General features: G+C 49.9%; 2 protein-coding genes across 8 annotated transcripts in view; one reads left to right on the forward strand and one right to left on the reverse strand.

Moving 5' to 3' along the window:
• Positions 1-8,113, forward strand: part of PSD2 (pleckstrin and Sec7 domain containing 2) — a 98,418-nt gene extending 90,305 nt beyond the window's left edge. For all 5 annotated transcript variants that reach the window (XM_054079666.1, XM_054079668.1, XM_054079670.1 and 2 more), the window contains 4 exons: positions 1,520-1,677; positions 3,208-3,352; positions 4,714-4,857; positions 6,396-8,113. In XM_054079666.1, coding sequence (XP_053935641.1) covers positions 1,520-1,677; positions 3,208-3,352; positions 4,714-4,857; positions 6,396-6,602 — 654 coding nt within the window. In that variant the 3' untranslated portion in view covers positions 6,603-8,113. The remainder of the gene's footprint in view (positions 1-1,519; positions 1,678-3,207; positions 3,353-4,713; positions 4,858-6,395) is intronic.
• A 2,873-nt stretch (positions 8,114-10,986) lies between these two features.
• NRG2 (neuregulin 2) overlaps positions 10,987-20,456 on the reverse strand; it is a 182,371-nt gene continuing 172,901 nt past the window's right edge. For all 3 annotated transcript variants that reach the window (XM_054079472.1, XM_009555906.2, XM_054079471.1), the window contains 4 exons: positions 19,662-19,785; positions 18,276-18,403; positions 14,738-14,962; positions 10,987-13,325 (listed from right to left, as the gene is read on the reverse strand). In XM_054079472.1, the coding sequence (XP_053935447.1) occupies positions 12,668-13,325; positions 14,738-14,962; positions 18,276-18,403; positions 19,662-19,785 (1,135 nt within the window). In that variant the 3' untranslated portion in view covers positions 10,987-12,667. The remainder of the gene's footprint in view (positions 13,326-14,737; positions 14,963-18,275; positions 18,404-19,661; positions 19,786-20,456) is intronic.

Below are 20,456 nucleotides of genomic sequence, written 5' to 3' on the forward strand. Positions count from 1 at the left end.
CCAGGCTCAAACACATTGATGAGCACAGTAGGGACCTGCTCTCCTGGATGGGATGATTGCTTCAGAAAAGGAGGGAAGGAAAATCTTCATAAGCTTATTTCCCACTAGGAACAGGGCTGTGGGTGAGCCATATCCATGGGCTGGGGAGATCTGGTCCCAGGGCCTCTGAACAGCAGCAGAGGGGAGATTTTCTGACCTTATACCAGAGAACAGGCTTACTGATCAGGGTTAGAAAGCAGGAAGTTGCAGCGTGGCTTTTCCTAAAGTGTTGTATCTCTACCACCAGGACACAGGTAAAAAAGGTCTATTACAAATCTGCAGAACAGATCGAGCTCTACCTTGAAAGATAAGAGGGGGCTGGAATACATAGACCACTACCATTAGGGAGAGCCATCCCTGTGCTGACAGACAAGGACCGTTAAGGGAAGGAAACCATAAGAGCAAATGAGTCCTGTAGGTTTGCTCTGTAATCAGCAGGGCAAGGCAAGGCCTTCCAGGGACACTCTGTCCTGACAAAGCCTCTGACATGGTCGTGTGGGGAGAGTAGTTTGTTTTAGCCAGGGTCAGGTTTTCTTATATCCGTCCCTCCATCCATCCATTCATCCACCCATCCATCCATCCTTGTGTCTCATCTCCTGGCTGGACGAAATTTTGAGCTAGCAGAGGTACAGAGTTGGAGGGAGGGTATAATTTTAAGTGGCTGGGAATGCAGTCACTTGGGAAGCAAAGGTGAGGCACAGGGTGGATTGGACCCCCTTTTTCTTTGTGAAAGAGTGCTGTGCTCAGACCATCCCTTCAGAACCCCACATTTGGTATTTTCTCTCTGTTTATAAAATCTGTACATCTACAGTTATCACCTCATTCCCTACTTGTGTGAAATGGACCTTCACTGAAGAAAGCAAAGCGGGAATACAAGGAATGCTGCTGCAGTTTGCAAGTGATGAATTACCTGAGAGACCATGCCAAAGGGTTCTAAAGACAGACCAAGTCTTGTTTAGGTGGGCCATGCTCAGTGGGGCAACCGCCCCGCAAGCCTCCCACCTGCAGGGACGTGTGCAGTCTGCAGAGATGATGCTGTTCCTCAGCTGACCGAGATGGTGCAAAACCCAAGCCTGGATCCTCTGCCATGCAAAGCTGCAGCACCAGGACAGGCGCTCGCTGATGACTGGGAGTTGCATTGTGGGTTGATCTCTGCACTGGGGGTGAAGCTCAGCAGAAACCCAGCCCCGTCTTGTGCCTTTCACCTCCAAGCCTCAGGCATGTGCAGTGGTAGAGAGAACTATTGATAATTACCTTTGAAACTTTCATCTCTTTCTTCACATCTTCCCAGTGAACTTAATGATGGAAGGAGTTGCCAGATGTTAATTATTATCATTATCATCTTCTAGCATTTACCTCACAATGCTGTGCTTATCCTGGTCTCAGCACTCTGTGATTATAGCCCAGAGAAACACAGATTCATTAAAGTAGCCCACAAATGGTAGTGTTGTCATTATCCAATTAACGTTCCTCTTCACAGGATGAATATAAACCTGACAAAGACCTCTCTGAAGTGGATCTGAAAAACGCCATCCGCGTGCACCACGCCTTAGCCACAAAAGCCTCTGACTACAGCAAGAAGTCCAACGTGCTTAAGCTGAAGACAGCTGACTGGAGAGTCTTCCTCTTCCAGGCCCCGTAAGTACCAGCTCTCCCCACAAAGCCAAGGCCAGCAGCCTGACCTCCAGCCATGCCAGACTCCCTCTGACCTGCCCAGACCAACACAGGCATTAGGGGGCAACCTTGGAGGGAGGAAGGTGAGGGTGAGGGCTGTGCAAGAGACTTGGTCATGGGGTCACAGTTCCTATTTGGCAGCTGTGTGTCATTCCTGGAGATTCTTTCTCATCTGTCGCAAGGGTAGGCTGATGGGATGGGGTGGTGGGCTGAGAAGAAAAGTGGGTTCTCTTTCCCTTTCACTCACACATTAACGCTGCAGTGCTCCACTGCCTACCTTTGCCTTTGCAGCCTGTCCTCACATTCCCTCAGGCAAAGTCCTGCAGACTGGGGTGACAGGAACTGGCAATGAGTGTTTGCAGTCCAGAAAGGCAACAGTCTCCTGGGCTGTATCCCTGGCACCAGCAGAGCAAGGGAGGGGATTCTGCCCCTCTGCTCCACTCTGGTGAGAACCTACCTGGAGCCCTGTGTCCAGTTCTGGAATCCTCAGCACAGGAAGGACATGGAGGTGTTGGAGCGAGGCCAGAGGAGGCCACGGAGTTGATCCAAGGGTTGGAGCACCTCCCATACGAGGACAGGCTGAGAGAGTTGGGGTCGTTCAGCCTGGAGAAGAGAAGGCTGTGGGGAGACCTTAGAGCAGAACTGAAAGGGGCCCCAGGAAAGCTGGAGAGGGGCTCTTGATCAGGGAGTGCAGGGATAGGACAAGAGGAACGGCTTTCAGCTCAGAAAGGGGAGATTGAGATGAGACCTTAGGGAGAAATGTTTTGCTGTGAGGGTGGGGAGGCCCTGGCCCAGGTTGCCCAGAGCAGTGATGGCTGCCCCATCCCTGGAGGTGTTCAAGGCCAGGTTGGATGGGGCTTTCAGTGAGAGGTGTCCCTGCCCACGGCAGGAGGGTTGGAACTGGATGGGTTTTGAGGTCCCTTCCAACCCAACCCAACCCAACACAAGCGAACCATTCCATGATTCTATGATTCTATGACTCTAGCTAGGGTTTGGCTGCTGAAGGACTGAGAGGAAGCTGATGAAGAAAAGTGCATGCATAATATGATTTATTTTGCATTGCAAGAGAACGTCTCCAGGACTGCACAGGAAAATGTGTTTTCCTGATAGGCTATGAAATTTCTGCAGCTCCTGGAAAGGAGGACATAGATACATGGATGCATTCAGACTGTTTCAAAATGCATTTCAAGTGGTTTACTGTCTGAAAAATATGTCCCAGTGCTACCTGCCATTTGTGGGATGGCTATGAAGAACTGATGTCAAAGTCTGCACAATGAGCCAGCCCAAAACACACTTCTATGACACCAAATTATGTCCCAGTGCTCCCACTGTGGTTGTCTCCTCACTGCAGGAAACAGCTCGGGAATGGCTTCAAAGCAAAGCCAGTGATGGCCTTCCTGATAGCTAGTGGCTCCATGGAAGTCCTGAGCTAAGAATTCCTGGGTCAGGAACATTTACAGACACCTCCCTCTCTTCTCCCCTCCTCCGTGACAGAAGTAAGGAAGAAATGCTCTCTTGGATCCTGCGAATCAACCTCGTTGCTGCTATTTTCTCTGCTCCAGCCTTCCCAGCTGCGATCTGCTCCATGAAGAAGTTCTGCCGCCCTCTCCTGCCTTCATCCATGACAAAGCTGTGCCAGGTAACGTGTGAGAAAAGGAGCAATGGAGGAGTGTTCGGGAGGAGGAGGATGGAGGAAGCTGAGCCAATCTGCAGCTCCCCCAGCTCCTGCCTGATAGACACATTCAGATGCTCAGGGAGGAAACAGGGGAGCAGAGTGGGCAACTTGGACAGCCCATGGCAAATCCCAGCGTCAGGCCAATGTTTCCTTTGCAATGACTACAAAAAACCCTATGTACCCACACCTGTCTATAAGGCAGTTAGTTCTGGCTTGTTTATTTGCCCATCACATCCCAGTGCTTTTCTGTTCTGGATTTGAAACAGTGATGCTATTGAGCCCAACAGCCTTGGTTTATTTTGTAACATGGCTCTCAGAGGTGGCATCCTGTTGTTTCTCAAGCCAAAAAGCCACAGACAAAGGGTTTCTGAGTCCCACTCAGTGGGGAAGATTTTCTGGAAGCAGTGGGACATGTGCAGCAGACCATGGTTGCCTAAGGCTTAGTTAACCAAAAGTAATAGACAGCCGCCATCCAAAGAGCAGCTTCTGTTTGCACTGTCCAGGGAAAGTCTAACATGCCTTAGCACCTCCAAAAAGTATGGACACGCTGGCACCCAGCAAAGTGGAAGACAGGCTGAAATTAAAGGAAAGAGAAAACAGCTCCTATCTGCTGAACCAGATGTGGCCAGATGTTTCTCCTCTTAAAGCTCCGATTGGGAGGGCACATTTATCTCAAAAAGGAGCAGGATGAGCAGCTCTTGGGACTGCTGGTTCTGCCTGTCTGTTAAAGGATGCAGAGCATTTAATGTCTATTATTTTTACCTGCAGGAAAGGTGGGGAGGGGCTATTGATCGGGGAGGGCAGGGATAGGATGAAGAGGAATGGTTTTCAGCTGAAAGAGGGGCACTTGAGATGAGATCTTAGGGAGAAATTCTTTGCTGTGAGGGTGGGGAGGCCCTGTCCCAGGCTGCCCAGAGCAGTGGTGGCTGCCCCATCCCTGGATGTGTTCCAGGCCAGGTTGGATGGGGCTTGGAGCCCCTGATCCAGTGGGAGTTGTCCCTGCCCATGGCAGGTGGGTTGGAACTGGATGGGCTTTGATGACCCTTCCAACACAAACCGTTCTGTGATTCTATGACACTAAAGAACCCCGGGTGCCAGAGAAATCCGCTCTTGGCAATTGTGATACAGGAGTTTTGATCTTACTCAAATACCTGTGTTTCAGCTACTCCTTATCAGATGAATTTGCCAATGCTCTGCACACCTTTGGCTCCAGCACAGTAGCTGAGCTTCCGTCCTTGCAGAAACAGATCCCTCATCAACAGGCAGGCGGTGCACTTGGGCGTTGCACTCCTCTGTTTTAATACCTGACACGCTTCTCTCGGCAGGAGGAACAGCTGAGGTCTCATGAAAATAAAATGAAGCAGATTGCAGATGAATTAGCAGAGCATAAATTACATCCCGTAGAGAAGAGCCTCAAGTCAAAAGAGGCTGAGGAATACAGACTTAAAGAACATTACCTAATATTTGAGGTAAAGGAACTTTCATCTTTTCTGTGATAAATGACACCTTGGCTGATTGAGGAGAACTGAGAACTCTGGAGTGGATGCTGTGAGCCTGGGAGAGCCTGAAAGGAGAGAGAAGGACGAGGGTTCAAAGCTGGATGGGTGTCTTGAGGCAGCAGCAAGCCTCGTTGTTTTGCACTGAAGCTAAAAAAAGAAATAACAGACATTTCCTCCCCTCTGTGTTCTCCAACTAGAGGAGGGGAAATCTGATGAGAGAAATGAAATCGTCCTTTCCTCTGCTGAAATTTGACATTTCCTCAGGTCCCACGTAAGAGAGTGGTTCAGTTCTTGGTGCACATCAGTCCTTTTCAGCAACATTAATAGAAAGCTAAGGGGATCCCTGGGAGAATTAATCTTGTTTTGCTGCAACGGTTTCTGTAAATAAAGCCCAAACCAGCAGTAGAGCTGATTGCAGACTTTTTGAGGATGCACATAGCTAAGCTTAAACTCTCTGTAAAGTCTGGCAAGCATTTAATTGTGGAAGAAATGGGATGTTTCAGTCCAGCGAGAGCTGAACAGAAGGTGATTCCTACTACAGATATGTCTGTGGGAAGTGGCCGTTGGAGGCCTCTTGTCCTCCGTCAGCAGGAGCTTGGATCACTCTCAGTATTGGCCAAGTCTGAACATGTCATTTTGTGGCCGAGTCTCAGGAATCTCCAAGGATAGAAATGTCCCACCTCCTGCATACCAAGGCTGCACCACCTTTCTGTGTAACTCCCAACCTAACTCTCCAAAGCCAGTTTCTGCCTGCTGGCTCCTTTCCCTTTGTACCAAACCTTCACATAATTGCTTGCTGCTGCCTCCTGTTCACTAAACATCTTCTTTGGGTGCCTGCAGAGAAGTCTCCATCTGAGGGTTTTCTCTAGACTGCCTTCTCAGTCTGCAGTGAGAAGCTGGCACTTTCAGAGCGCAATTCATCTCATCTGACTTAGGAAGTGGGCTCTGGAAACGCTTGTTTCTCTGCTAACAAAAAAGAGAGTATGGGCTGCCTCTGAGATGTTAAGGGAAAGGACTGGGGTAGTACACCATTCCATACCAAGATGTTCCATCTCCCTTTGGAGTAAAGCTGCCAGGCAGAAAGGAGATGCTCCCACTTGAGGGCACAGTTTAGCAGTAACAAGTGAATTACTTGATGGAAACAACAGTAAGCAGAAGCATTTGAATCAATTGATGGGGACTCCTAAAAAAGAACAGGTCTGTTCACCTGGTTTTGTCCCCCGTATCCACCTTAGACAATTCGAGTGGCAGTCAAGACCCGTAAGAGCAACTGGAGAGTCTTGCACAACCCTTGCCTTTCCCCTCAATGCTTTCAACCATGGGGTGATCAGGCTTTGCATAGACCAGGTGTTGTGCAGTCGTTAAACAGTACTGGTTGGGTATGGTTAATGGGATCCTAGAGATACAGGCTGTGTTCTCCTGCAGTAGCAGAAGGCTTTGCCTCTGCTTTCCACCCATGCCGTGGCCTGTCCCTGTTCCTAGGCTCTCTGTTCCCTCTTTCCCTGCAGAAGAGCCGCTATGAGACATACATCAACCTGCTGTGCATGAAAATAAAAGCTGGGACAGATGACCTGGAGAGAATCGAAACCAGTTTCTTCAAAGTGGAAGCTGATGACATTGCTTTGCGGAAGACACATTCGAGCCCTTCCTTAAGCCAAGGCCACATGTCTGTCAGCTGTAAGGCAGAAAAGGACATTTTAGAGCAGAACACTTAACAAGGAACATGCGCACAGCAGGGATCAACTGATGATGCTTTGCGCTCCTGGACTAGATTGATGAGCACAATTTTACCTAGGAAATTACATGAACAAGACCGTAGACGTCTACGACACGGTGACTGCTCTAGTGAAAGAAATCAAAGAAGCTTTAGTTGACTCTCCCTGACAATGCTCTGGCATTTCAGCATCGTAGACACACCATTTCTTCTTCATCCTCAACAGCACCAGTGGCTTTTCTTTCCCTCCTACTGCAGCCTGCACAATAAAGGGATATGCTGGTTCTTCAAGGGCGAGGTTGCTCTTTTCTTCACCAGCCCTCTCTCTCCTCCTTTTCTCCCTGGAGTCCCCACCACTTCATGTCCAACAGTGCAGGAAACTCAGCCAAGATAATGGTCTGTGGTACCACCAGCACTCCCTGAGGAGGGCACAGAGCAGCAGGGAGCATGTCCCTCCCCCAAGAGGAGCATTGTTCAGCACGTTGTGATTGGATGGTGTCATGAGCTGGTCACTGACCAAGCTACGGGCATCTTCAGCACGGCATGTGAGATCGTCACCTGCCCATGGCAGAAGAGTCCTGAAGTGCCCTCTGTCACCTTATCCTTTTTATATATATATATATGAATATATATAAATAAAAATATATATAAGGAAACTTTAACGTGGGTTTTTAACCTCAATGTGCAAGTGAAGGCAAGCTGCCTGGGGACCATGGAGGGTCTGACCAGCCCACCAGGATGTTTTAAAAAATGCAGTAGCCTATGTTCCTTCCCCCTCCCTCCCTCGCACCTTGCTCCCCGCCTCCCCCCAGCCCCTGTCTGGCTTTGCTGTGAAACATCACTGTCATGTTCCTGCGTGTTCAGACAAACTAGCCAAGTGGCTGCTCATTTCACATCCATGGCATCCGCCACATTGGGTTCAAGGCACAATTGGAGCTGTGCTTCAGATCCAGCTGAACCTTTGTGTGCAGGAGAGATTCCGCCTGCCCATCAGAGTTGGACTGCCTCCATTCCGCAATGCACATGCTGTACTCTTTTAAGCAGGGAACTCTGTTTCTGTTTCTCTCTGCTGTCTGTGGTCCAATGATTTGCTATTGCGCTAGAAGTGATTCCTCTGCATTTGAACGCCACAACTGTCCTCCCACACCTTATTTATTTATTTCACTTGTTGGTTCAGTTCTTTATCTCAGATTGCTTTTCTTTCCCCTAGGTGCATTCACAGTAATCAAGTTCCAGTTTTGAAGGATCTTGTAGCTGCTAATTACAGTCATTTGTTGTTTCTATGTTGCAGCATTTTTTTTTAAATGAAGAAAACAAGATTTATTTGGACTTTAAAGATTTGAGAGCCCATGGACTACGGTGGCCCATGGTGGTTCATGACACTAAAACCCTCTGCCCAACTTCGTCACCTCTTCTTTTATCTCTGTTTCTTTGTACAGTTTGATAGTTTATTTGAAATGATGCACTAAGACTCATGTAAAAAAGAATAACAATAAAGCTGGATCCATTGGTAAAGAGAATTGGTCTGAAGTACAGTTCTACCAGATGCTGGGTTGTTGCCAGATTCCACAGCACTAGATAACCAAGCTGACCCAGATCTCCACCAGCTGTTGCCCCAGGAAAGGCAGGTTCCTATGGACAGACAGTGACAGAAAATCACCATGCCTTTCCATAACAGGATACCAGTCCACTCATCCCCCTAGGAACGGAGAGCACTGGCCTGCTTGTGCTCTGGATGGATGGCTTACGTGTGGACAGATGGAATGCTTTGGGATCACGTTCAGGTAACTCTTCCCTCCGTCTGGTGCATCCCAGGTCTGTCCACATGCAGTCTAGAGGTCTGTTGGAGGACAAAGGTGTCAACACCTGCGTCGGTGTTTGGAGATGTTCTGAGAACTGTTCCCAGAGCAGTCCATGGCTACATCGAGTGTCATGGCTGTTTCTCCAAGGCATCATGTGCTTTCCTGTGTCATACTGTACAGACAACCCTTGCGATGAAGCTCTCCAAGACGCTGCTACTGGCATGAATCATCTGGTGCCCAGACTTACACAGTAGAAGCCCAGGAGAAGGCCAGTCCCAGCTCTTGCTCTCCAAAATCCCAGGTAATACCTTGTACCTCTCCTTTCTGACCATTCCCTCCAGCAGACAGTGCCACCTCCTGTCCATTCCCTCCAGCAGGCAGTGCCACCTCCTGTCCAAGGGAGCCACCAAGAACAACTCTGGCTCCCACGCTGAAGGTGTCAGTCTGCCCTCCTCAGTCAGGAACAGGGAAAACCAGGATCTTGCAAAGTCTCCTTGGCTGACCAGCAAAGAGCCTCAGCACCATGAGACCCACCACCCAGTGGATGTGGAAAGGGGTGGCAACCAGTGTTAAATTACCCTTGGCAAGACAGCCAAGAGCACAGAGAGTTAAACTTGCACCTACTGACAAGCACAAATTTGCCCCGATGCACAAGCATTGATGCAGGTGTATACATGTGTGCAGTTGAGGTGAGCATCTTACCTACGAGAGAGTGATAAGACCCACAAAAGCCTTTTTTGGCCAAGCCACAGCCTCAGCTTGTGACCAGGAAGAAAATGCTTATCTTCCTCCCCCTTTCACTCCCTGAAGGTGGAGCATTCAGCCACAACTAAGAGAGAAGAGCAGTGTCTCAGAGGAATTAAGCAGCTACATATTTTTCTCCTCCTGGAGGTACCTAAATGCACTTTCTGGCACAGTTCCCAGCCTGTGTCAGGCCATCCAGCAGGCAGCAATACTGCACTGCGTCTCAGACAGCGTCTCCTGATGGTGCTGGTTCAGCCTGACCTTCCTGCCAGGTCCCTTCTCCTAGACACAACCTGACACCAATTTCTTTTTAGAGGGACTTTTTTGGGGCGGTGAGGCTTTGCAATCCCAAAACCAGGATGTGATGCTCCTCTCCTGCTTGCGTCACCCTATCTGTGTCAGTGGAGAGATTCTCTCCCCTCTGGTAAGGGCGGCAAAGGCATCACACATTGAGTACAGCCCTGGCAGGAGGCTTCAGAGGCTCCCCCACCAGTGACAATTGCTGTAAAATATTTACATCCAGGTACAGGTTTTCTTCAAAGGCAATTGGAGAGAAAATTACAGTAGTGCAACTGCCTCCAAATATAGAACACAATGACAGGAATCAAGGGGCGTGCTGAACAAGAAATCACCAGGACCAGTCAGGAGGAAGCCGTGGTGTCTCAGCAGGCACAGAGCATCACTGATCCTGCAAAGCGTGGAGCAGGGGAAATATCCCCCTGCGCAGGGCAGTGCTGGGCAAACCCACAGCTCATTTTTCAAGGGACCTGGAGAGCAGACTGTGATGGTGATCCCTGGTGGAGGTCAGCTGCACTAAGAACATCTGAGATTCAGCCGTACCATTGCTCTGCCTCCCAGCCCACATTGTGGCAGCAGGAGACCCAAGAGCTGCAAGCTCCTTATCATGCAGCTGCTGCTGAGCCAGTCCCAGGTGGACTTCTCTGCACACAGATCTCACAGACACTGAGGAGAGCCATTAGGAATTCAAAGGTTCCCCATCTCTCTCGTCTATGTGGCTGCTTTCACCGGTGATCCTCACCCTGGGTCACTTCCCATGCATGTGCCTCCCAGGGGTGGAATGCTCTCCGCCCACTCCTGTCCATCTCACCACACTCCGTGAGCTGCTGGAGGAGGCAAGTTGAGGGCCCAAAGACAATGGGCAGTCACAGCCTGACCCAAGACTAAACAGGAGGGTGGGGAACTACATAGTACTGCTGCTTCCATCCAGCTACACTTGAGGCTGCACACACGTGGGACATAACATGTCCAAAGATTAGGTGACAAATGTTACCCAAATCAGGGCTTCATTCTACCACCTTCATCCGCAGCCCTAGACGTCCTTTTTTGCACATTGCTGTTTGGACACATGGACCTCATGGCCATTAGGGACTGTTCAGCCTGGAGAAGAGAAGGCTCAGGTGGACCTTATTCGTGTGTCTGGTGGGAGGGAACAAAGAAGAGGGAACCGGGCTCGTCTCAGTAATGTCCAGCAACAGGGCTGGAGGCAGCAGGGACAAATTCAAATATAGGAATTCAGTCTGAACACAAGATGATGCTTTTCTGCTGTGAGGGTGACAAAGCACTGGCACAGGTTTCCCAAAGAGAATATCACCCCTGGAGGTATTCAAAGCCTGGCTGGTCACAATCCTTAGCAACTGGCCCTGGGTGAGCAGGAGGGCTGCACCAGATGACCTCCAGAGGTGTCTTCCATCCTTAACCGCTCTGGTTCTGTGTGTGCTACCTGTCCCAGCTCCTCCCTTACCCTGAAATTGCCTGAGATGAATGCAGCCCACAGCTTGTTATTTCTTATTTTATTTATAATATAAAAAATGTTCAAGTGTTAAACAGTCGAGAGTTCTGACATTCAGACAATCCAGAGCAAACTTGGACAATCATCTTATGACAAATTAGCAGAGTTTTCTATCTGACCCCATCGTGAGTGAGGAATAGAGGGTTTAGTTACTTTATTGCTAAAAGTTAAATGAAATACACTGTCAATTGTTGTATTATCTTCTCAGTCACAGCTTCACCATGCATCCAATCTACAGTATCTGAAATGCGAAGGACATGCAGAAGTAAAAATATAAAAAGAAAAAAGTCAGGCTACAATGTAAACAGGTTTTGCTGCAGAGAACTGAGGAGAGAGGGGCACTTCCACGGGGCTGCTCTGCTGCCCACACATGCACGACTGTCCCTTGTGCCACAGAGCCAATGGCCAGAGCTGCTCCAAGTTTGGAAATGTGACGTCCATCATCGATGGCAAGACATGACGGTAACAACTGTCTTTACAATATACGGCACAGCAGTACAGAAGAATCCGCTCGCCAGGCTGCCCCACACAGGGCCCTTCCCAATGCACAGGCCAGAAGTGCTCAGGTTCCCGCCAGCTGCCCAGGTGGCACGGCTGGCGGCTGCCAGACACGGCATCCAGGCGAGCCGCAGCCATGCTGTGCCGCAGGGCCACCCTCCCAGCACCGCCTGAACCGCGGCCGAGCACGGCCCGCAGGATGCCACAGCCCGATGGCCCCACGGCACACGGCACGGGCAAGGGCCGCGGCCAGCACGGCAGCAGAAGAGCAACACAGCCTGAGGAGCTTGCGCACGGAGCCGCCACGTGCGGCCGTCTGCCTGCCTGGGCTGGCACAGGGAGCTGGAGCCAGCCACACGGAACAGCAGGGCACTTCACCACGGCCATATGGGCGTCTGCCTCGCTGGACTGCAAAGCTGCACCAAGCCAAGTGCAGCCGCGCAGGCATAATGGCCAAAGGCTGAGCACTGGATCATACGAGCTGCTCCACTGCTCCCTGGCCTTTCATCTTCCTGCCTGTGTGGCAAAAGAAACATTATTTCTGCCTCTCAATACGGTGCTGTTGGGTTTCTTTTTCTACTGATTTAGGCAAAAATACAAGTGTTTTACAGGGCAAGACAGATCCCCACTAGACATGATAATGGAAATGCTCCTACTCATGTCCTTGATGTGTGTTTAAACGATACCTTAAAGAATAAGATCATTAATAGCCGGGAACGGGGCAAAGTGGTGAGGCTCTTTTGTCCCGAGGGAAGAGCGCCCTTGTGACAGGTTGTCTCCCAAAACAAAAATCAATGATCTTAAAAATGCTACTGAAACAGAATCCTCGGCATGAATCCCAGCACTAGCATACAGCAAAAGGCACCACGAGAGTTTTGTTTTCTATTTTTAAGTAGTCAAAAATTGGCCCACTTTTTTTTTTTTAACTTTATTGTTTGTTTTCTTTTCTTCTTTTTTTTTTTTTTTTTTTTTACTTTTTTTTCTCGGAAGCTGTAAATCAAGACATTACATATAAATAGAGATTCCCTATAAAAAAGTCATTGCCATTAGCTATTATAAGACAACTTTGCTAAAATGAAAATAAAACATTTTGTATATTTTTTTCCTCTTTTATATAAAATAAAAATATTTCTTTGTTTTGTTTTGTCTCGTCTCCCTCTTCCACCTCCTCCATGCGGGTTACGGCTGCAGGTGCGTGAGTAGGGGAGGTGCCTAGAGAGGATCCGGGTCCACTTTGGGCGTCATGTGCGCGAGGCTGCTGCGCCCACTCTCCCCGGGAGCGCTGTGTCTGCTGCATGAGTAGTGAGTCCGGCTCTCGCCCGGCCGGTGGAGCGCGGGCGACTCTGTGTGTGCCGCCTCATTGTTCTGAGTGCTTAGGAAGGGGGTGCTCTCGGCCACCAGCTCCTCGTCAGACTCGCTGTAAGAGGCGCTGCTGAAGGAGAAGGAGTCCCGGACGGCTCTGGCTCTGTGAGGGACGTGCCCATTCAGTTTGGATTTTTTCCACCTCTTGTTGCTGCTGGCTGTTTTCTTTGGCTGCTCTAGCGCTGTGACGTACTCCTGCGTCGTCTCGTACTCGTCATCCTCCGTGATGCGGAAGGGGCTGGAGGGCAGACTCCCCATGCTGTCATTTAGGTAGGTCTTCCTTTGGTAGTAGCCGTCGTACCGCTGCGTGTCCTGGAAGGGGAGCTGGTAGCGCCGCAGGAGGGGCTGCTGCTCCTCCACACGGAAGCTGATGGGGGCTGCCGGTGGCAGGGAGACAGCGTGCGCTGAGTTGGGGGATGTGATCTCAAAGGTGGGCACCTGTGCAGCCATCGAGTAGTGGAAGTCCACAGGTGACAGGCGTGCTGGTGTGGTCAGGGCCGACACGTACCTGGAAGAAGCAACACTCCATTTGGACACTGGACAACCACAAAATGCTCCAGTTGCTCCCGCGCTCAGTCCAGCAACAGATGCAGGGACCCATGAAGCCTCCAATGCACCTGGTCCTGGAGTTCAGCATCATCTGGGGAACCAGGCAGAGGCACCTTGCACCACTGTGCCAAGGGAGGATAAGCCGCCAGCTTCAGTGTGTGCTTGGGCACCGTGCACCATGCATCACAGGACTGACTTTCCTCAGGGACTCAGGGTGCAATTTCCAGCCTGCATTGCTGGAAACCTTGCAGCACCTCCCAGAAGGCTGAGTCAAGACTTCTGTGCCTCTTGTCTGCCCATCAGCTGCTTTCTGTTCCCTCCAGAGCTGCCAAGCTTGTCTCTGAGGAAGGACCTCAAAATGCTCTGGTCTCAGACAGGGAAAGCCTGGGCATTGCTTGCTCTGACTTAGCAAAAATCTTGTGTCTCAGAAAGGGAGCCACCCACTTTCATCTCCCCTAGTGACAACATCACTGGGGCAACTCAGGGCTAGTCTAGCTGCCCTCCAAACAGCCCTTCCTTTGGCACCACTTCTTTCTGAGGAGCAGTTTCACTTCCTGACATCAGCCTTCAGTTTCACTTCCTGACATCAGACTATTGCCTTCAGTCATTTCAGGCTGCCCAGGCTCCCTGGCTCACCTGGTGCCTCCTTAACCCCGTGACCTGGGAAGTATGAAACGTCTGTACGAGCAGGGTCAGCTGGCCCGAATGGACCAGGGACAGGAAGGAGAGAGCAGGAGATGCTGCCTTTCTCCTCTGCCCCAGAGAGAAGTCCCAATGAGGCCACCCAGGGTTGCTCATAACAACCCACAAAGGAGTGGAGATTGTGGTTCTGCACCATGAAGACCCAGAATGGGGAAAGGACGCCTGTTGCCATCTCTCACTGTCTGATGGTGTTGGCTCTGCAGCTGTGTTCCCCAGAGACCTGGGTCATAGAGAGCCCTCACATACAGCCCCCCTGCTCACCAGGCCAGCCAGAACTACACCAAGGATGCACATCTTTTCCCCATACACCAGAGGGCCAGACCCTGCTTGAGCTGTCACCTCACTAAGCCGGCCAGGGTATGTTCAACATCTACTATCTTTGCCAGTTTTTCTTTACCAGTTCCTGATGCCAGCAGGGTAATTTTGCGCTCCTCTCATCCCTGTGCTCCAAACCCACATTGTTGCCTGGTGAACAGGGTGCAGTGCTTACTGCTACCCCTGCCAGAGTGGCCTCCTTGGCCAATGGCTTCCTCTGGTAGGACCAGAGATGAAGTGCCACTATAGAACTGATGCTCTAGGGGTGGGTAGAGGCAAACATTTTTGTGTCTAGCATAGATGGCACAGCTCGCTTCTGCTGTGCCTGGAAGTCCCAAAGGAGTGGGGTCTGACCTCTCACTGTGTGGTGAGTCCCGCAGAGAATCCACCGAGTCACGATACTGCGTCATGGGCCTCCGCGAGTCCTCAATGCAGAAGGCAGCCCCACGGCGAGCCCGTGCCTCCACGCATGCAGGGCTGTTACATTTACTGGTTCCCACTGAGGACAGCATTATCCCAGACTGGGAATCTGAAGTCAGGCTCTCTGTCCGCTCTAAGCTCCAGGTGTGGCTTTCGTGTCTGTGAACCAAACCGCACACAGACAGTGAGCAAGGAATCCCCACAAGGTCTTCTCCAAAAAGCTGCATGCAGGCACAGTTCACACTCTGCTCTGCCCTGGCATCCCCTTTCTCTCTCTTGCTATGATACATCTGAACAGGGATGCCCAACTCCCCAAACCTGTCTTTGCTTTGCCTTTTTTTTAGATTAGAGGGTAAGGAAAGGCATACTGGGTATTTAGCACACCACCTCCTGACAGCCTGGGATAGGCTGGGATGGGACAGCCTCTGAAGGGAGGCCAGGACAATTCTACTTTGTGCTTGCAATGCATTCTGGGTGTAGAGCAGCACACTGGCCCTGCCAAGGCCACAATGGGCCTTCAGCTGAGCCATCTACAATGTCAAGTGACAGCCCCTTAAGAAATGCTACAAGAATAAAATTACTCAACATTACTTCCTGATCAACAGGATCCAGTTGCTCAAAGCCCCATCCAACCTGGCCTTGAACACCTCCAGGGATGGGGCAGCGACCACTGCTCTGGGCAACCTGGGCCAGGGCCTCCCCACTGTCACAGCAAAACATTTCTTCCCAAGATCTCATCTCAATCTCCCCTCTTCTAAACTCCCAAACTGCACCAGATGGAGCTGTGCCAGCAGAGAATTTGGGGGTGGGGGTTTGCAGAGGAGAGCAGGCCTCATTAAGACTTCCCAAGAACTCGTTAATTATTGATGGCTCCAGGCTCATGCTCAGCTGCAAATCCCACACTCATTTATAACTTCAAACGCCGTCCTCATTAGAGGCGCTGATCGAGTAAAACGGAGCCTGATTATGCCAGTAGTTTGCCTCTGGCATCACCTCAAGAAACACCTGCTGGATGCACTTGACTCACAAAGATGAGGTGGCAGGTAGCCAGGACCAGAGGCTGTGCAAGGTAGATGCCTTCTCACAGCCGCCATGCGCTAATGCTGCCCTCCAGACACACCTTTGGGTCTTCAGAAGCTGCCCAGAGATGGCCCTGGAGTCCCAGGACTTTGGAATAAGCTTGGAAGGGCATTAAGGTGCAGCTTTGCAGGCATGGAGCCTCTGTGCACCTGGCTCAACTTGCATACATCCAGCCAGGCGTGTGGATTCCATAAACCTGAGAAACACAGGGTAAGGATTTCCTTGGACAAAACAGTCATTTTCAGTCCAGCAAGTCATTTGTGGTTCCCTCTCTGCTTGTTGAAGATCTAAGCCAGAGGGAAAGAATTCACCTGAAAACCTAAGTTCAGTGTCTGAAGGGCACCTACAAGAAAGGTGGGACAGGAATTTAGCCAGGCCTGTTGTGACAGGACAAGGGGGAATGCGTTCAAACAAAGGGAGGGGAGACTGAGACTGGATATAAGGAGGTGGTGAGGCACTGGCCCAGGGAGGCAGTGGACGCCTCATCCCTGGGAACATTCAAGATCGGGTTGGATGGGGCTCTGAGTAATCTGATCTGGTTACAGGTGTCTCAGCTCCTGCTGGGGGTCTGGAACTAGATGACCTATAAAGGTGCTTCCAACCCAAAGCATTCTGTGGATCTATGAAGCTGATCTGACACTGAGAGTACGTGCTCATCCCTGATGAATGCCTGAACCCTGCAGAAACCTGCCACGAGCCCTATTTGAGCTTTAGCTGAGAGGATTCATTGCTCACTGGACTAATGGAGGAAAAGATCTCCAAAGAGATCTTATAGCGACCTTCCAGCACCTGAAGGGCCTACAAGAAAGCTGGGGAAGGACTGTTCACAAATGCTTGTAGTGATAGGACTGGGGGCAATGGGTATAAACCGGAGAGGGGCAGATTTAGACTAGACATAAGGAAGAATTTCTTCACCATGAGAGTGGGGAGGCACTGGAACAGGTTGTCCAGGGAAATTGTGGCTGCCCCATCCCTGGAGGTGTTCAAGGCCAGGTTGGATGGGCCTTGGGCAGCCTGATCCAGTGGGAGGTGTCCCTGCCCATGGCAGTAGGTTTGTAACTAGATGTTCTGTAAGGTTCCTTCCAACCCAAACTATTCTATGATTCTATGATTATATTGGGCGGATGAAGTAAATAAGCAGGACATCTTTTGCTCTATAAAGTCAATGTGATATGACCTATACACCATCAAGAGGCTATAGATATAGCCCCCACCTGCACCTCATGGTCACTTTTCAAAGTGCCCGCCTAGAGAAACACCATCAACTAATGGAAGAAGCACAAGAACTGTGTATAAGGAAGAACCCGAACATCCAAAATCAAAGCAGCACATGACTTTCTCTAGAGCATTTGAAGGACTTTTCTGGACATCATAAAAACAGGAAAGCCCAAGCCGCAACTTAAATGTTCTCAAAACCTGTGAGAACTTCAGCTTCTGATACAACGCTGCCCTTCCCTCTGATGGCTATTTTGAAATGTAAAAAAAAAAAAAAAAAAAAAAAAAAAGCCTCACCCTGCGTAGCAAAAATTCTCATTACTTTCCTGCCAGCCCTAGTTTTCCTGGGGACTTCAGAGACACTTCCAGTGAAAGAGGTGCCACCATCCCAGAGGCTGAGATTCCAAAGGAACTTTCTGGACTGGGATAAATTGCACAGGAGTGCTTTTTTCTGGTGAAAATCTGTGACTCTTAAGTCATATATTAACTTTGAGGAACTCAAGTTGCACCAGGGAGGTTTAGATTGGATATTGGGAAAAATATCTTTATGGAAAGAGTGTTGAAGCCCTGGAAGAGGCTGCCCAGGGCAGTGGTGGAGTCTCTGTCCCTGGAGAGGTGCAAAAAGAGTGTGTCTGTGGCAATTCAGGATGCGGTTTAGCAGCCACAGTGAGGTTGGGCTGATAGTTAGAGGTCTTTCCCAAACTTAATGAGTCTGTGATTCTACCTGGCCAAGACATTTTGTGATATTTCATGTGTTTTGCCTTCTATGAGACAAATACATTCTAAATATATCAAGCATGAAATGTGTGTGCTTAATGAATGATTATAGGTGTCCACTGTGGTTGCAAATACAACTTGCAAAACCTTTCCCAGATGCATCCTCCCATTTGTGCCTGTGCAAAGCTTGAAGGCTCAACTTCATTTCTGCCAGCTATGTCAGTGCTGCAGGATCCTGCTGGCACTTCACCATGGGTCGAGGATCACCCCTTTCCACATCTCTCACTACCCAGCCGTGCCAGCAAATAGTGTCAACATGGCTTTTGTGCACCAGTGTGGGGCCAAATATCACATAAAACCAGAAAGGGAAGGGAAAGGAAAACCTTTTACTGGCTTTGAATCTCATAGCAGCCTGAGAGAAACAGCAGGAGAAAGTTGAGGAGAGAGTGGTATACATCACCTCTGGCTGGACGTTGGAGTGGCTGTGGAGCAGTGATGGGACGGGGAGCAGGAGTGACTTCCTGAAAAGGTTGTCTCTGTTTCCCTTCGGATCACGTGCTCGGTGGCAGAAACATTCTTAGAAATATACTGTAAGATACAAAGAATCACATAGGTCAGCCAGGAGCCTGACAACGCAGCCACAGCCAAATGCAGCTGGCTGTATTATTTCTGATGAAATCACATGAGGACTGAGTGACCCAGCAGCTCCATGCCCCATAGAAGGAGACGGGGCACTGGAGGCTCTTCTCTGTACTTTGAACACAGGAAAAGGGCTGTGGCATGGGAACTGCAGAAGGGTACAAAGAGCCAAGGGGTTTCCCAGAGGACAGTGGGACCATGTGTAGCTACTGAGCAGAAAAACATCTCTGCTCAGACAAGGCTGTACACCTGACAGAGACAACCATGTGAAATCTGCTAGGCATACATGTCCTACAGAAACACCAGGTGTAATCCAATATTTATACAGAGATATTTCTTCATCTAGCAAGAAGCCCTGCTTTTCACAGAGACACCAAGTTCTCTGACAGAGTCAGTACTTCGGGGCCGCAGAGCCATCATTCTTAGAAATTCCATTTCCCTCTTTCTTCATGGCTGGGATCCAACCTAGCTAAAGTTTAACATCCAAAGAGTGACCCAGCTGAACATACAACAGATTCATTGTACTCATTGCCATCAGTCTTGTTTGAGCCTGTCTCCCTGCTCTGTTCTTCTTAGCCCTTTCAACTCCTCGGTCCAGCAAGGCATGTAAGTACATTGATGGTTCTCTTGAGTTCATGGAGTTTGATGGGAATCTCATATGCCTGAACTCATCACAGGGGCTGAGCCACCCTTCTGGATCCAGTCCCAAATGCTTAGATGGTTCTTGTCGGCATGACACTGGCACCTCACCAGGACATCCCACCTCATCCTGGACACAACTCTTGGTACGGGCCAGTGAGCTAACACAGTGCTGAACACATCACCATAATGTGTTTCAGAATGACATGGTCATTGCAGCAGCTCAAGATCCTGCCACATCGATTGCAATTGTCATGCACAAAGAGGGACTGGGCAGGATAGCTTAATAAACAGGAAACACTGGGAACAGCTTGCTTAGAAGCAAACAGGATCACACTTGATTCATTAAAACAAGCCTGTCCCGAGTGCCCTCATCTCATCCTGTGCTTCAAAGTAAAATCCCATTTCCCTTCATGGAATGTTTCTATGCAGAATCTCTTTTTATTCAAGTTTGCCAGTGTTTTGCTCCTCATACACACACACACACACACACACACCCCCATGGCAAATCCCTGGCAGAACACAACCACTCAGGACCATGCTGGGAGATGGAGACAGAAGGTCTTACATCGGCCATTTGGATTTCCTCCGGATCCAAACGCGGATGGCTTGGCCCATTCGCAAGGCTCCTGTTCTGATGGGCAGGGCACATGTTCTGCCGTAGATGATTATGCATTTGTTTTCTTTGTTTCCTTTAAAAAAGAAAGGAAAAATGCTGTTAGTAAGACTTGCCTTTTGGGGCTCTGCCTCCAGAGACACCTGGGGGAAGCCGACGATGGAGAAGGCAAGTCCTGGACACACTTGGTGTTTTGATGGTGTCTGTGGAAAGCTGCAAACAGGAACAAACAAAACATTTGGCATTCACAACCTTTTGCTGCTTTTTCAGAAACAAGTGAACATTTCTCATCGTGTACAACTTGGGAAGCCGGGGTCCAGGGTCCCCTTTTGCAAGACAAGGCCCAGCACAATACGATGGAGCCAGGGGCACCATGGAGCTTGGAAAAGAGGAGAAAAGTGGGTAGAAGGGAAAGGAGAAGCAGGTCCACACACTTGACCAGTACTGCATTAAGCACAAAGTGGCAAAGCCTACCTGTGTTCCTGGCAGGGCATCCACTCCACAATACCTCCCATGTCCCAGGGGCACCCTGAACTCAAGTGAAGTGCAGGCTAAGCAGGGAAAAAGGTGCTGTCCAGGCAGGAGAAGCTGGCCATGAAAGAGGTACCCAAGCCTCTTGTTCCCTCAAGATTCCTCTGAAAGTCCCTGAGTGCTGGTACTGAGTCACCTGGTACATAGCTGAGCCCACAGCTCCTGCACAGCAGCCCAGAATGCTTCTGCTTTCAGGAGATGAGCTGTTGGCCTGGA

This window comes from Cuculus canorus, chromosome 14 (genome assembly GCF_017976375.1).
Source record: "Cuculus canorus isolate bCucCan1 chromosome 14, bCucCan1.pri, whole genome shotgun sequence".
Lineage (NCBI taxonomy): Eukaryota > Metazoa > Chordata > Aves > Cuculiformes > Cuculidae > Cuculus > Cuculus canorus.